At 40.7% G+C, this 16,046-nt stretch overlaps 1 protein-coding gene across 5 annotated transcripts in view; it reads right to left on the bottom strand.

Moving 5' to 3' along the window:
* The window catches only part of ncanb (neurocan b), a 193,811-nt gene that overhangs the window by 140,082 nt on the left and 37,683 nt on the right, over positions 1 to 16,046 (bottom strand). For all 5 annotated transcript variants that reach the window (XM_020612265.1, XM_020612264.1, XM_020612267.1 and 2 more), the window contains exons 3-4: positions 6,740 to 6,969; positions 6,329 to 6,497 (exon numbers count right to left, since the gene is read on the bottom strand). In XM_020612265.1, the coding sequence (XP_020467921.1) occupies positions 6,329 to 6,497; positions 6,740 to 6,969 (399 nt within the window). The remainder of the gene's footprint in view (positions 1 to 6,328; positions 6,498 to 6,739; positions 6,970 to 16,046) is intronic.

Below are 16,046 nucleotides of genomic sequence, written 5' to 3'. Positions count from 1 at the left end.
CTAGTCGGACCATCAAGAGAGAGTCCAGGACCCTCCGCTTCACCTAGCTAGGCAAGAAAAGCCTGCCCTAAATCATTACAACAATACTGCTGTGCCGCTGTATATTGTGCCAACAACACGAATGTTGTGAATCTTTAGTCCTGAAAGAAAACCAGTTCCACGTAACGTCTGTGGCCGATACGCTGCCTCTGATTAAATTTTAATTTGAGCGGCTGTCCGCCCCAAATCAACAGTTTTGTTACAAAGACATTAAGTAAATCATCACTCACTTAATGATACTTTAAAATTCACCAAACATGCAGAATGCTGTTTTAAATAACAGGCTAAAAGAAGTCTACTGCATTTTTGTTAATAAGCTCCCAGGGAGGAGAGGTTTCTGCTGTTTATTTCCAGAGTGAACAGCACCCTGGCGGTGGCTGCAGGGAAGGAGGTGCATGACAGCAAACGTGTATATATATATATACATAGGAGCTGTGCGAGTAAAATGATATAATTACAAGGTGTTAAAATGCTATGCTTTGTATGCTATGTTTTATATTATTTCATTTGTTTTTTTTACACATTATGGAGAGGACATTTGACAGTTTTTGTGGACGGTTTTAGAAAATTTATTTCTGAGCAATATTTATCTTTTTTTTCACGTTTGTATTTTGGGTTTTATTTTGAAAAACGGGATGTTATTTTGATGAAACAGGATGTAGTGTGCTAAAATGCTTCAGTTAGCTTAACTTCGCTAATTCACGAATGGAGCATTGTTTCTTCTCTCTGTGTGGGTTAAAAACAAGAGAAAAAGGTATGAAAGACCTCTTGTTTTGCACTGAAATTAAAGGATTTGGTCAATAATGTAGACTGATTGAAGTTCCATTTTAGAGGTTGGAGAACCACCAAAGAGGCATTTTTAATTGTCTTGCCTTTTGTCTGTTCTCAGTGGGCATGTGTGTGGAAATACCACGTGTTGGTCATGTTAGCTGCAATTAAGGGAATTTTGCACACTTTGTTTGTTGCGAGGAATATACACTACTAAAAGGCATTTATGTGACTGAATAGAACATTTGTGTTGATATGTACTGCGTTTAAGAAATAAGCACATTGTGAATCTTTTACACTGAAGTGCCCAGTTATACTCACTATAGGATGGTGGGTCAGAGTGATATGCTTTTTAAGTTATTTTGATATGCTGCAATTTTGAGACATGGACAAAGTCATGTCTCAACAGGAGGGAGGACAGACATGGAGGGAAAATAGACATGTTAGGCAAAGTGTTAATAACATATGGATTTTCAAATTAGTCCAACAATTTTTGTGCTACCTGTAAAATATGTGCTTGCCACAATGCAAGAGGAAACTTGAGAACTAAAAGAGGTCAGTTTCCAAAACCACAATTTCCATTTCAACACATCTGCATGGACTCTGTAGAGTTAAATAAGTGTGAGGGAAAGAAATTCTGTTTGGTTATAATAGACATGTTTACCAAATGGATTGAGGTGTTTCCCACAGCTACTCCTGATGCTCTCACAGTAGCAAGGGCACTGGTGAAGGAAATAATCCTCAGATATGGAATACTTGAAAAAATATACAACGACAATGGAACTTTGTAAACAGTGTAATAACATTGTTAGCCCAAAACTTTACACACAGACCTGAAACACCACTGTGCCTATCATCCACAACCTGCAGGGTTAGTGGCAAGACATAATGGCATTCTTAAAGCAAAACTAAGAAAAACCATAGAGGGAATTGGAAAGGATTTATTGTCTACCATTAGTACTCCTGCACATGTATGCAGTTCCTGCAGTATTTACCTTGTGAATTAATGTATGGTGGACCTTACATTATTCTTCCACAGCTAAAACCTTTCCAGTGTTCAGATGAAGAAGCTGGACAAACTCTGGCAGATTATATGGTAAAAATGCTAACATACAAGGAGATAGTTTGCATTAATTCTGTTCTAGGAGAACCAGTGGAGCTGCAGATTGAACCTGTGAAACCTGGAGATTGGGTGCTACTGAAGGTGATTAAAAGGAATAAAATGGTCCAGTGCAAGGTGGAAAGGTCCATACCAGGTACTGCTCACCACACCTACAGCAGTAAAGATAGCTGAGAGGACATCCTGGAATCATCTGTCCCACTGCAAGCTGGTAAAACCTTTATCCTCATAAAATAGGTAAAGGACAGTTAGCTACACATCACCGCTCTCTGAGGCAGCAGGTCTGACTACAAAGGGGAGTCGTTCAAACTCAGTGAAGAAACCATTGGCCAATAGGAGCATAGGGTGACATCAAATATGCAGGGACAGACAGAGGAGGATCAGAAAACCAGCTAGGAACTGTTTGGACAAAACCCACCTGTAAAAATTAACAAGTCGAGTCAGGTTTAGTTATATAGCACTTTAGGGGCAGCATCCAGCTGACCAAAATACTTTGCATGGCAAAATAAAATCACAATAAAAGTTAACAGAATGGCTCTAGATCCAGTCCAGTCCTGACACTTCGTGTGGCCCTCAGAGTGGCCCCACCACAGGGCATGGAGAGTTTCATTAAATGGGGCTCCAAAGTTGAGCAGCAACTTCCAAGCCTGACACCACCAAGTGCGATGCAGAATGTCGGACTATGAGGGGAAGTTCCTTTTCAGGAACTGGGCTTGGCCCCTTTGGTCCAGTGTAAGGAGCTTCAGCATACCAGGACATTTTGGACAGTCTCATGCTCCCAAGGGAGTGAGGTTGATGTGGAAGAATTCAACTGGTCTGCATAAAGTCCTAACCTCACAGGTGTGCTTCTAGAGAAATGGTCAAAATTTCCCATTGATACACTCCTGGACTCTGTGGACAGCCTTCCCAGGGGAGTTGAAGCTGTTACAGCTACAGAGGGTGGGGCAACATCAATTTGGGCCCTATGGGCTGAGAATTGGTTGTGACTCATGTTCATTTGCATGAGAAGGCAGGTGGACAGATGCTTTTGGCAATGCAGTCAAGACATGCTTACATTGTACTGAGATTCCAAAAGGGGGCCTTATGCGCCCTCTGATTGGATGATTTGTCTCTGATATCTAGGTAAACTGGGACCCTGTCCCTGGGATGTTGGAAGTTCAAGCCAGTCCTCCAAAACAGTTTATAATTCTCCACTGTTTTTGATTGACATGATAAAATCATCTACAGCATCCACACAATAATAATAAAGAACAGGATAACAAGAATGTGGATGCTGCTGCTACAGCATCCACATAATAATAAATGAAGAACAGGAAAACAGTGTGGATGCTTATCAGCATCCACACAATTTGTTAAGATATACTGAATCACAGAAATCAGGCTTTTGAAGTAATTCCTGCTCTATTTTCTCCCTATATTCTAAAAATGCTTTACTGTGAATGTCCAATCACATTAAAGCTTATTGTAAATAACCATTTTTATTAACCGTTTATAGTATTTATTAATACAATTTAGTTTCATTGCTTGTTCTATAAAATACGTTTATTACTACGGAGTATTTTATTTTGAAGGAAGAAATAAAACAGGAAGTTAAGACCAACGAAGAAGAAGTACAGGAAGTGAATGGAGAAAACAGGAATAAATAGTCAATGAAAACAGAGGATAAGAAAGTAATATACAGTTTTTATTTTTGGCTTAGCATCCAGCAAATATAGGCACAAGGTTCGTAATGTTTAGTTCATAGGGTACAATGATTCCTTTTGGGTTGTTAATTTGCCTATTGGGTTAGCCAAAGGAGCTAATGTTAGCTTTACGCTATGCGACGCTAAGCTACGTTTATGTGTGATTTAACCGTTTGTGTTATTGCTGAACACTGTGTTTATTTTATCGCATTTTGCTAAATATTTATCTGTAATTTTGGGTGCTAACTAGCTTTATTTTTGTTTCATAGCTCTTACGGTGTGTTCAAGGTGTAATGAAAGGATTTCAAGGAGCAAATAAAGTACAAATGAACCATCAGTAAAAGAGAGCACGCATATCAATTGGCTGGGGATGCTACACTTACAATTTACATCAGATTTAAACTGAACAAAGCTATGGCCAGGTGTTACTTTTTGTAGTCAAAATTAATGACAGAAACTAAGTTAACCTCTCATTAACTCAGAACATATCTTGGTCATTGTTGCCATCCTTATATCTCAGGCCACATGTTGAAAGGTTTGGCTAGCACCTCCCCAAATAATTTTTGTGTTCCCTTTCTTGATTAATAGTGGTAAAACTTTGCAGTTTAGTCTAAATTTCAATGATATCTTTTATAGTACTGTTAGAAAACCCCAGTTCTTTTGTTGAAAGTGCAAGAAGAGAAGACATAAGAGGACTGTATAAAATCAACAGAAAGTTAATCAAAGTGTGGTCACATGGTAAAGCTATAGTGCTGGGCTATGAGATACAGAAATTCTGCAGGAAAACTTCCCAAAAAGTCATTGTTTCTGGTTACATTTATCTTCTTGGGCAGAGTCCACCCCGCACAGAGGTTGGACTTACATGTATCCTAATTTTATAGGCTCTTGGCGTGACTTGCTGACCATGTGCTAGAAGCCAAGCCAGGTGTGTGAGTGTTGTGATTTTCAGGTCGGTAGCTAACAATGAATCCTGGAACTTCCAAGCTGCCTGCGCACAGGTTTGGTGGTGGGAGAGATCTGGACGTGTAATGATAATTTTACCTGTGATCCTCTGAATAAACCAGCACGATTATTTTTTTTATAAAATCTAAGTGGTCTAATTCGTCTTTGTGAGTTCCTGGTTTGAAAGAACCGGAAGGGCTTTATAATACAAATAGAGCCTATATTAGTCAGATAGATATTGGTTAGGTACTTGTATTAGGGATGTTTAGTGTAGACAGGATGTCTAGCTTAGGCTGTTAAAATGCTTAGTCATTCCCATGGGGGACTCCAGGTTGTTTATGCTCAAGGATAACTAGATAGAAAGTTGATTACTGTATGACGTGTTTAATCATAATCGTAATCATAATATCTTCTTAAGCTTAATGTCATGACGTGTCACTAGATGTCGTGTCAGAATGTCTTAGATACACATCACACAATCAACGGACAATCACACATTGATTTTCTTCATGTTTTGACTACTGCTCTGGTCAGCTGCAAAGCTGGCACCGGGAGACGTCACGGTTTGACGTTCCTGTGTAGTATGGGATTAGCCCAAAGTGATATAATGTACAGGCCTGTTGGGTTCGGGGTCTTTCATCCTTCAGCTGCCTGCGTGCATGTTGGAGGTGCAAGATACCTGAGCGTGTAATGTTAATTTTTACCTGTGTTCATGGAATAAATCAGCACTGTTTTGAAGCTACTTGGACTGCCTCGTCTCTCAGAGTTAGCATGGTACAAAGAACCGGAATACAACATAAGCAAGGAAAATAAAGGTATGAAAAGTACTAAAGGAAAATAAAATTATGAAAGGTAACTAAAGGAAACTAAAGTTAATAAAAATAACTAAAGCTCATAAAGTAACTGAAGCCTATAGGATTCAAATCTTACAATAGTGTAAGTGGTCACATTTGTGTTTAAAAAGCACCTCTCTTTTCACAAGTTTGACTGTAGCTATACTAACTACTCAGCTATTTGAGGATAAATGCTGCTCCAGAGATGTGAAACAGGACCCATCTAGTGATATATAGCACAAAGCAAAAACTTGTGAGCATGCTTAATTATTTTTCAGGTATCTTAAATTGTTAGCAGTTCTAAACAACCACTCCTGGGGCTGTAATGAGTGTACTAACTTGCAGCAGCTTGTCAACTAGATATGGAGAATATAGTGAAGTCATGATAGCCTCTCTAGCCTTGTATCCCTCAGGACTTCTTTTCATATTCTAAGGCAATTCACCTAGCACTTGGACTTCTTTCCATATTCTAAGGCAATTCACCTAGCACTTGGCTGTTAAAAGATGAAATCTTTGTAATCTTAACAAAGTTGATCAACAAGTACTTCTGCCATCAAAATGCAACATGGTTTCACCATATCCATAAAACACACTCTCCTGAAGTCATTCTTTCAACAATCTCATTGTAAATTGCTGTCTAAAAACATCTACTGTTACTAGCGATGTAATACTTGTCAGTGAGATTTTGAATGAAGTTCTTTTCTGGAGCAAAACCCAGTTTTAGTTTCAGCTCTCTAGTTCTTTAAAATGTAAACTCAAAATGCTCTCAATTTGTTTTTTTATGCATTATGTTAAATATCTGTCCAAGTCTGTGCAATGCTAACTTTAGTATACAAGACTAGCACACCACTAGGCTTGCTCTAAGCTAGAATAAAATTTCCAATCACACCTGTGACTCAAATTCAAAATGGCTGCCCTCTTAAAGTTTGTCAGCTTGTAATTACCTGTGACTTCCAGGGGAACTGTGTCCTGCTCATCATTGATGCCCACCACAACCTCACAGCGATATAGACCAGAATCACTGGAACGTAGCCCAGTCAGAGAAAGACTGGCATTGTAGCGGTTCACACTGTAACCAGGCAGTGTTACACGGCCCTGGAAGGCCTTCTTCACCTGAGAAGGGAGGCGAGAGAGAAAAAAGGAATGATGAAAATGAACACCACCACCAAGCCACACACAATTTCTCCAAAAATGTGACACCAAACACTAAAAAGATACTGCGCACTATGCACTGCCGTTATTGCACTTCTGGTTAGATGCTAAACTGTATTTCGTTGCCTTGTACTTGTACATGTGTAATGACAATAAAGTTGAATCTAATCTAATCTCATCTAAACAGTAGTCCCCTTCAGTACCTTGACTACATTGTCTTTGGCCACCAGGACCGACTGCTCCTTCTGCAGGCCATTAGAGCCTCTCTGGCCCCAAACCTTGGTCCACTTGATCCTGGGGCGCTCATGGGATGAACTGGCATTGGGACGGAGGGTGAAGAGGCAGGGCAGGAGAACAGTCTTGGACAGCTCCTCACTAATGGTCTGATGGGTCACCTTCAGCATATTTACCGAAGTTCCTGCACTGGTTACACCTGATGAGAGTAGAGTAGAGTGGAAGGGAAGAGATGGGACAGGGCGGCGAGGTTGAGGGAAGGGAAGGGAAGGGAAGGGAAGAGAAGAGGCACTGTCTTGAAAATGAAGCCACAGGATGTGGTTTGGTCATTACACTGAAAGATGTCATTTAATTCCTCATAGTTAAAAAAAAAACATGCACTTCCTCTCCAGATTTTTTTATTTTCAAAGTTCAAAGGTTCAAAGTGTTCAGTGTCATATGCACAGCAAGGAAACATGTTTCCTTGTACAATGAAATTCTTCCTCTCTTGTCCACAATTAATTCCAAACAATATAAAGTCTAAGTAAAAATAGATAAATAATAATACAAAATAAGGGCAAATTTAAAAACATATAAAAAATATACCAGAAATATAAGCTACATCAGCTGTATGTGCAACAGTCAGTGTGCAATTATACATATATAATATACATTTCATCAGATCCTCGTAGGTGAGGAGTAAAAGGGAAAGAACAGAGGCTCAGTGTGTGTCTCTGATTTCTGGTCATTGATCCAGCAAACTATTACTGTGCTACCTGAACAATGGGAGGCAGGGAAGATATCAAAAGTCCATCCATATGCCATACATCAAACCTGGATATGCATTATGAGATCAATATCAACCACATCCCTGCAGCTTAAAGCATCACCACCACCACCACCATGGAGATACAAGTCTTACTTTCATTAAAATAACAGATAAAAGAGAGAAATACTACATTCAGTGTGGAGCTCGGGTAGCAGCAAAATCCTGCAGTATTCTGCTGCATTTGTCATTGTTGTCTTGTCACCAAACTTGTGTAAAAATTATTTTACACTGGTAGTTACTGTATATCATACATTGTTATTATTATTCTCTAATTCTGTGTTACCTTACCTAAAAAGACAGATGTGGCCCATTTACACTGTAGAGAGAAATGTGAATTCTATTAACTTACAAAAGAGAACTACAGGTTATCCCCTCTAGTGTGCACAATGTATGAATGAGGTTTACCTGTAAAGCCTTAGCCCTAATTTGACTCTTCTAGCTATTTTTGTAGCTCATTCATCACTATTCAATTTCTAGTTGCTACTGGGACCACTGGCAAAAACAAGTCTGATATGTCTAATCTAATTTTCCCCGAGGCTGAACATCAGTGTATGGATCTATATTACAACCAGCTAACCACCTCTTAGTCAAGCTAAAGTCAAGGTCGGTTGTTGTATATGTATATCAGTCAGGTGGAAGAAATCCAGTGTCAAGCTGTTAAAAAATACTGTAGGTACATAGGAAGAAGACCAATGAGAAGACAGCAAAAAACATGAAAGAAAAGCACTGCCTAAGTGGGTGGAACAGACAGTGTGGTTTTGCAGTAGAGAAAATATGCCTATTGATTTATTTTCATCAATGTCAGTTTCCACCACACATTTTCTGTCCTGGTTTGCTCCAGTTTGACTGGATGCATTAGAATCAGAATCTGCCTTATTGGCCAGGTGTGTCGGACACACAAGGAATTTGACTCTGGTACATCAGCTCTTAATGTGTATGCATGTTGAAGCTCAACACTCTACAGGGGTGGCCCCTCAAATCTCCAGTTGGTGAAACACTACAGTCAGAGGCACAACGCTGTGCAAGTTCCTCAACCTCTCCGTCCTTTCTGCTCTGCCATTTTATTTCCCCATCTACTGCCATTCTCTTTACCCGCCTCTCTCCTCTGCAATACGACTACCTGCCAGCTTTCACGTGAGCATTTCAACCCAGTTCCCCTTCTCATGCATCACTGTTTCATCTGGTAATCTTATTTTTGTTTCATTTTATATACAGTATCAGTATAAAGATCCATTGTGTGTTTGATATTTCCCTCGGCCACTTCATGATTCAGATTCAACTTTGGATCAGCTGCCTCATCTTTGATTGCCATTGAATTTTACCAACAGAGGTGTATGGACTTTGAGTGTGCAGGTGGCCTGAAATGAAAACACAAGTGAAAACATTTCATCTCTCATTTGCACACACACACACAAACACGCACACAGCTTTGAAGCCACCATTTTTCATCCTTACTGGATGGGAAATGTGCCTGTGAGTGCACAGAAATAGCAGATGTGTGAATAGATGGCATTGCTCATTCCGGCAGCTGTTGTTGCATTTGCTCAAGCTAAGAGGCTGAGTGCCTCTTCCTTGATAGCTTAACATCAGCCCTCCACTCACATTTTCCCCTCACCACGGACACATAAACATACATAAACACCCACTTTTCCACTTGTCCTGGTGACATCACCATAGGCAAGCATTACTTGTCTCACCCTGTCACCAGTGATTTATGTTGCTCTGCATGGCAGCATCAAGCACAGTTTGTGTTCTGAAATGGCCTCTTATTTTGCAGTCAAGAGGAGTTTAGCCTGTATATTGAGGTGACCTGTGAAACAAAATGCATGAGGCGTTCAGGCAGAGAGTTAAGTATAGTAAATAGTGTGTGTCGCTAACAGCAGCTGACACTACCCTCATGTCCATTGTAAAGAATCATTATTTATTTCAGTATTTTGTTAATTACGTATAATTTTGTCAGTGTAGATGCATTGTTTCTAATCTTGCTGGATCTAAATTATTCATTTTATCAACAGCGCACTCCAAATACTTTTAGTGACTGCAGTTTAATAAGACTTTAAGTTACACAACACTGCTCACCACAAACTGACCTCACAATACAATTTGTGATTCACAAGGCCAGCATAGCAATGTGCTCTGTGATAGGAGTAGGCATAGAGGAAAATCAATTCTCTCTCTCTCTCATTTTCTATACCGCTTAGTCCCAAACAGGGTCATGGGGGGGCTGGAGCCAATTCCAGCTGGCATTGGGCGAAAGGCGGGGTACACCCTGGACAGGTTGCCGGTCCATCGCAGGGCCGGAAAATCAATTCACTTTTGAATTTGGTTTGCTTGATAGCAGCAGTGATGTACTTTTCTGTCATACTGACAGAGGGAAAGCTTAACCCTATGGAAAAGATGAATAAACACAATTTACTCCAGCTTAACACAGTGCAGGACTGTGAGTGGTAGAAAGAGGCAAGTGAAGGAAAACCACAAACAAAAAGTCAAAGTGTGAAAAATCTGGAGGTATGTGCTGGAGGGAAATTAGAGTGATGTGATGTGGAAAATGAGTCAAGGAGATGAGATGGAAAAAGTAGAGATGTACCATCGTGATTCACAACTGGGCATGTGTTAAGACTGAGGTGGTGGTGCATTCATGCTCTCTCTCTCACACACACCTCCCTGGGTTTCACTCTTTCTGCCCACTTTACTTGGCCAAAATGTTTCTTTGTTTCCCGGTTGGTGCAGCAATTTGCACTACTAAATCAAATTAAATGAATTGTACATTCCTTTGTTGAAAAGCCTAAAATGTCAGGGCCGCTCTCCGCCTCTCTCTCCTCTGTTCTCTCGACCTGCGGGATTCGCACCTCAGCTGTGTTGCATTCCTAATTAGTGATTCGTTTGTCGGTGCACACAGCTGGGGTGCATTCTGCTGATTGACTTCCTCCTTATTTATACCTCTGGCAGATGCTCTGCCGTCGCTGGAGCATTACCCAAAGTATGTGACAAATTTTTTATGTTTTAACCGCATGTTAGGTATTTTTAGTCAGATAGATATTGGATAGATACTTTATGTATTAGAAATGTTTAGTGGAGATAGGATGTCTAGTTAGACTGTTAAATGCTTAGTCATGCTTATGAGTTTCTACAGGGTACATCTGGTCAAGGATAACTAGAGAGAAGAGCTGATGACTGTCAGCAGACAGGGTGTTTAATATTATTATTATGACGTATATAACTGTAGCCTTAGCCATAATATGTTCTTATGTTTAAGTCACGACATGTACTAGAGGTCGTGAGAATGTTTTTAGCTACACACCACTTAATCAACAGACACACACACACATTGATTTGCTTCATGTTTTGACTACTGCTATGGCCAGCTGCAAAGCTGGTAATAGAGACGTCTCGGTTGACGTTTCTGTGTAGTATGGGGCTAGCCCAACCGAGGTGATAAAATGTATAGGCCTGGTGGGTTCAGGGTCTTCCATCTTACATCTGCCTGCGTGCAGTTTGGAGGTGCAAGATACCTGAGTGTGTAATGTTAATTTTACCTGTATTCATGGAATAAATCAGCACTGTTTTGAAGTTACTTGGACTGTCTCGTCTCTCAGAGTTAGCAATGGTACAAGAACCAAAGACCCACACGCATAAACTATATGTGTGTGAGGATGCTACGCTGACAGTTACTTTGCGTTTTGGCTTGCCTTGATCATGTTATTTATGCGTTTTGCAAAACGTACTGATATTCAACGCTGACAGTCCCTGTGCTGTTGATTTTCGGGTTTTGTTTTGCTACCTTTTTTCACTTGTCCGTCCTCATCCTCCTGCTCTCCTGATTCCTGCTATCCGTTTACGTGTTCGTCCGGGTCTCCTCCACCATCTCTGCCCTGCTTTGATTATATATGTACACGGCCCCTGTTATGTTACTTTGCGTTTTTGTTCCATTAAACCTGTTTTTTTTTTTTTTTGTACTAGCACCTGGGTCAGCCATCTTGAGTCCCACCTCGGTTCTCCCTCACCCTCCTGGTGAGGGGGACAACCATAACATAAAATTACATTGTGAAGGAGACCTGGTGGGGAAAAAAGTCACTCTCTTCAGTAATGGTAATGAATTTAAATGAGCAAGTGCCCCCAATGTCACTGCTATATCAAATCTGCATTTAGATGGAAATATTACCACAAGCATAACCCCCCACAAGACTGCCTTTTGTTTGGATATCTTTGTGTTTCATATTGCTCTTTGTCACCCTATTTCTAATACAAGGATCACCTGGCTGTTAGGTGATGAAAAGGAGAGGAAGTACTGAAAATAAATGTCAATACATAGCAAAAGAAAGCTGCTGAAAAAGAGCATGTGTGCTCAGTAAAACTCCACCACTAGAAAAACATTGGATTTCAAAGTCTAAGCTAGTAAGGTGGGCTTTGTTAAATGTTAACAGGTGATCTTCGATTGACCTTGTCTTGTGTCTTTGTCTGTGTTCATAGGGGCAGGGTGTGAAAGGAGACCTCCTCCATGTCCTCCTGAAAGCTTCACTTCCAGCAGAGAGAGCTGAGATTTTCTTATTTTCTTTCTGCAGTGGCATCAACTTGATCATCTTCATTGTCCTGTCTGTCCTTGCTTTAGAGATACTCTTGAATTGTTAAACAATCAGAGTCTTCATGTGGCTGGCATAGAGTTGCACACATACACAGGGTGGGTGGTAATGGCATTTTTATTGTAATGGGAGTACAATTGCAAATGCCATTCCTTGTTTTCTCCCTCTTTCTTATTCTTTCCCTTTGTCTTTCTTTCAGAGACAGTGTTTATTGACGTGCACAAAAAGGAAACGTGTTTCCCTGTACAATGAAATTTTTACTTTGATGTCCACAATGAATGCCAAACAATACAAGGTGAAATATAAGGTAGATAAATAGTACACAAAAGCTAATAGCACTTAAAAACAGCAAGTGGAAACTATTGTAATAAAAAAAAATATAAACAATATAATAAAGAGAATGTATGTATGCTACATCGGAGCTGGATGTGCAATAGGTGGCAGTGAGTGTGCAATTATGCATGTGCAAACTTGGAATGTAACTAGTACAGGTGGAATTACATGAAGTAAGTCCTGATTGTATACTCCTGTCAGCTGTTTAGGAGTCTGATGGCAGTTGGAAAGAAAGAGTTTTTCAGTCTTGAAGGCCTGCATTTCACACTCCTGTACCTCTGGCTGGTGGGTAGAGGTGTGAACAGTCTGTGCTTGAGGATGGAGGCAGCTTTTCTGCGGACTCTGTGGTGGTAAGTGCTCTGCAGAGAGGGCAGTGGAGTCTGGGTGATCTTCTCCACAGTCTTTACTACTCTCTGAAGGCGCTTGCGGTCCATAGCAGTAGTGCTGCCATACCAGACGGTGATGCAGCTGGTCAAGATGCTCTCAATGATGCAGCTTTAGAAGTTGCAAAGGATCCTAGGCGACATTCCAAACCTCCTCAGCCTCCTCAAGAAGCATAGCTGCTGTTGGACCTTCTTGACCAGCTGTGTGGTGTTGCGTGTCCAAGTGAGGTCCTCACTGATGTGGACGCCCAGGTATTTATAGCTCTCCAGTTCAAGTTCCCGGATGAACAGTGGCTGATAAGATCTCCTCTCCTTCCTCATGTCCACTATCATCTCCTTCGTCTTGTCCATGTTGAGGGTGAGATTAATGTGCTTGCACCATGACACCAGACTGGCCGCCTCCCTCCTGTAGGCTGCTTCATCCACATCAGTGATGCATCCTATCACTGCGGTGTCGTTTGCAAACTTTAGGATGACGTTATCCTTGCGGGAGGCGGCACAGTCATAGGTGAACAGGGTGTAGAGTATTGTGACTGAGGACGCACCCCCATGGAGTGCCAATGTTTGTAGTGATGCTGGCTGAAGTCCTATTACCAATCCTGGCAAACTGGGGCCTGCCAGTCAGAAAGTCCAGGAGCCAGTTACAGATCCAACCTCACTGAGCTTGAGCTGTTTTGCAAGGAGGAATGGGCAAAAATTTCAGTCTCTTGATGTGCAAAACTGATAGAGACATACCCCAAGCGACTTACAGCTGTAATCGCAGCAAAAGGTGGCGCTACAAAGTATTAACTTAAGGGGGCTGAATAATTTTGCACGCCCAATTTTTCAGTTTTTTATTTGTTAAAAAAGTTTGAAATAGCCAATAAATTTCGTTCCACTTCATGATTGTGTCCCACTTGTTGTTGATTCTTCACAAAAAAATACAGTTTTATATCTTTATGTTTGAAGCCTGAAATGTGGCAAAAGGTCGCAAAGTTCAAGGGGGCCGAATACTTTCGCAAGGCACTGTAGGAGTCTCTTTTCCAGGTGAGAAAGGGAATAGTGTAGTGCAGCAGCAATAGTGTCTGAGGCGGCCCTGTTGGGCCAGTAGACATACTGCAGGGCAACCAGAGTGTCCAGTATACTGCTCTGAATGTGGGCCAGCACCAGCCTCTCAAAACACTTCATAATGATTGGAGTGAGCACCACTGGCCTGTAGTCATTCAGGCACCTGCAAATGATAGTGCATGACAATTATGCACTGCACAAAAAGCGGAAAACACATAAAAGAAAAAAAAGTAGGCATTCAAGAGCAGAACCAACAAACACATCTGCCTTGGTGGGCGCCATGATGCCACATGGGTGATGCTACATGATGCTCAAAGCTGCCGACAAGTGCCGGCAATGAATTTCCCAAAGATAAAGGCTCTTATATAAAGACATCAAACCTGTCACTCTGCCAGTCAGGAGCTGCTGGGACTGATCGAGTGCATCCTCTCCTGCCACCACTGCTTCACTTCTGCCATCTGTGTGTTGGCTAATCATGTGTTTTTGTGCAGGAGTGTATGTAGGTCATAAATCAGGACTGATGAGCTGTCTGACAGTGGCTTGCCACTATGAGTTGATCACTGTGTTAGGACATGACAGCCGATGAAACACACATATCTGAAATACAGCAGGCTCAGGTCAGTGTTTGTACAGTTTTTGTTTTTGTTCTCAGAGTTGGTTTTAAAGAGGAGCATGATGGATGAGGTATAATGCAGGGCAGTATAGGTAAAAGCTTTAAAATGGACAATGTTCAGGTACATAATTTCCCAATAACCAGCTAGAAAGGTTCCTGGAAAAAAGTATATATTTTGGTACTAAGTAGACATATAGCAGAGATAGATGTTTAAGTTTAGTTCTTTGAGTTGTGTTAAGCACTTGCAGAGATAGTCATTGCCAAAAATATTGGCACCCCCACATTTCTATCAGATAATGCACCACACTTCTCCCAGAAAATTGTTGCTAGTACAAATTCTTTGGTATTCTCATGTTTATTTCTTTAGTTTGCATTGGTTGCATTGATTGCACACAAAAAAAACAGAAAAAAAACAACTTTGATCCATTCCACACAGAACTCCAAACATGGACCAGACAGAATTAATGACACCCTCAATTTAATAATTTGGTAGCACACCCTGTGGACAAAATTACTGAAATCAATCTCATCCTGTAACCATCAGTGAGTTTCTTACACCTCTCTACTGGATTTTTGGACCACTCTTCTGTTGCCAGCTGCTCCAGGTCTCTCAGATTTGAAGGGTTCCTTCTCCCAGCTGCTGTTTTGAGATCCCTCCACAGGTGCTCTATGGGATTTAGATCTGGACTTACTCCTGGCCACTTCAAAACTCTCCAGCACATTGTCTGAAACCATTTCTGGTGCTTTCTGAAGTCTGCTTTGGTTCATTGTCCTGCTGTAAGACCCATGACCTCTGACTGAGACCCAGCTTTCTGACACTGGGCCCTATGTTGCTCCCTGGAATTCATTGGTAGTCTTCACATTTCAAAATGCCATACACAGTCAAGACATTTGATGCCTGAAGCAACAAAGCAATCCCAAAACATCAGTGAACCTCCACCATGTTTGACTGTAGGGACTGTGTTCTCTTCTTTGAAGGCCTCATTTCATTTTCTGAAAACAGTGGAATGATGTGCTCAACCAAAAAGCTCTATTTTTGTCTCATCTATCCACAGGAAGAACAACAACTGTGGCTTCCTCAGGTAGGTTTTGACATAATCCACTCTGGCTTTTTTTATGTTTCTGTGATTACTGGAAGATTTATTCTTCACATCCGTTTAATTTTGCAGTGTGCCTGCTAATAAAAGAGTCTCTAGATTATAATTAACAGGAAGTGTCCCAATTGTACATTGTCTCTATTATACTGTACTCCTTTTTTGTAGCAGTGGTAGAAAAAGTACCTAGAAAGTAAAAAGAGTAATATCAAAGTATACATATACTCTAAGTAAAAGTTGTGCATTCACAATTTATCTTAAGTAAAACTATATCTAATCCACAAATAAATAATCAAAGCTAAAGTATTCATTGTGCAGAGGAAGTATTGTAATGTTGCAGCCCATAGAGGTGGAGCAAAATTTGAACTCTATTATTTACTGATGGGCAGTCTAATCCAACAATTGCATCATATTTTAT

The sequence above is a fragment of the Monopterus albus genome, unplaced genomic scaffold, assembly GCF_001952655.1.
Source record: "Monopterus albus unplaced genomic scaffold, M_albus_1.0 scaffold122.1, whole genome shotgun sequence".
Taxonomy (NCBI): domain Eukaryota; kingdom Metazoa; phylum Chordata; class Actinopteri; order Synbranchiformes; family Synbranchidae; genus Monopterus; species Monopterus albus.
The sequence above is the reverse complement of the archived record's forward strand: the minus strand, read 5'-3'. Positions and strand labels throughout refer to the sequence as shown.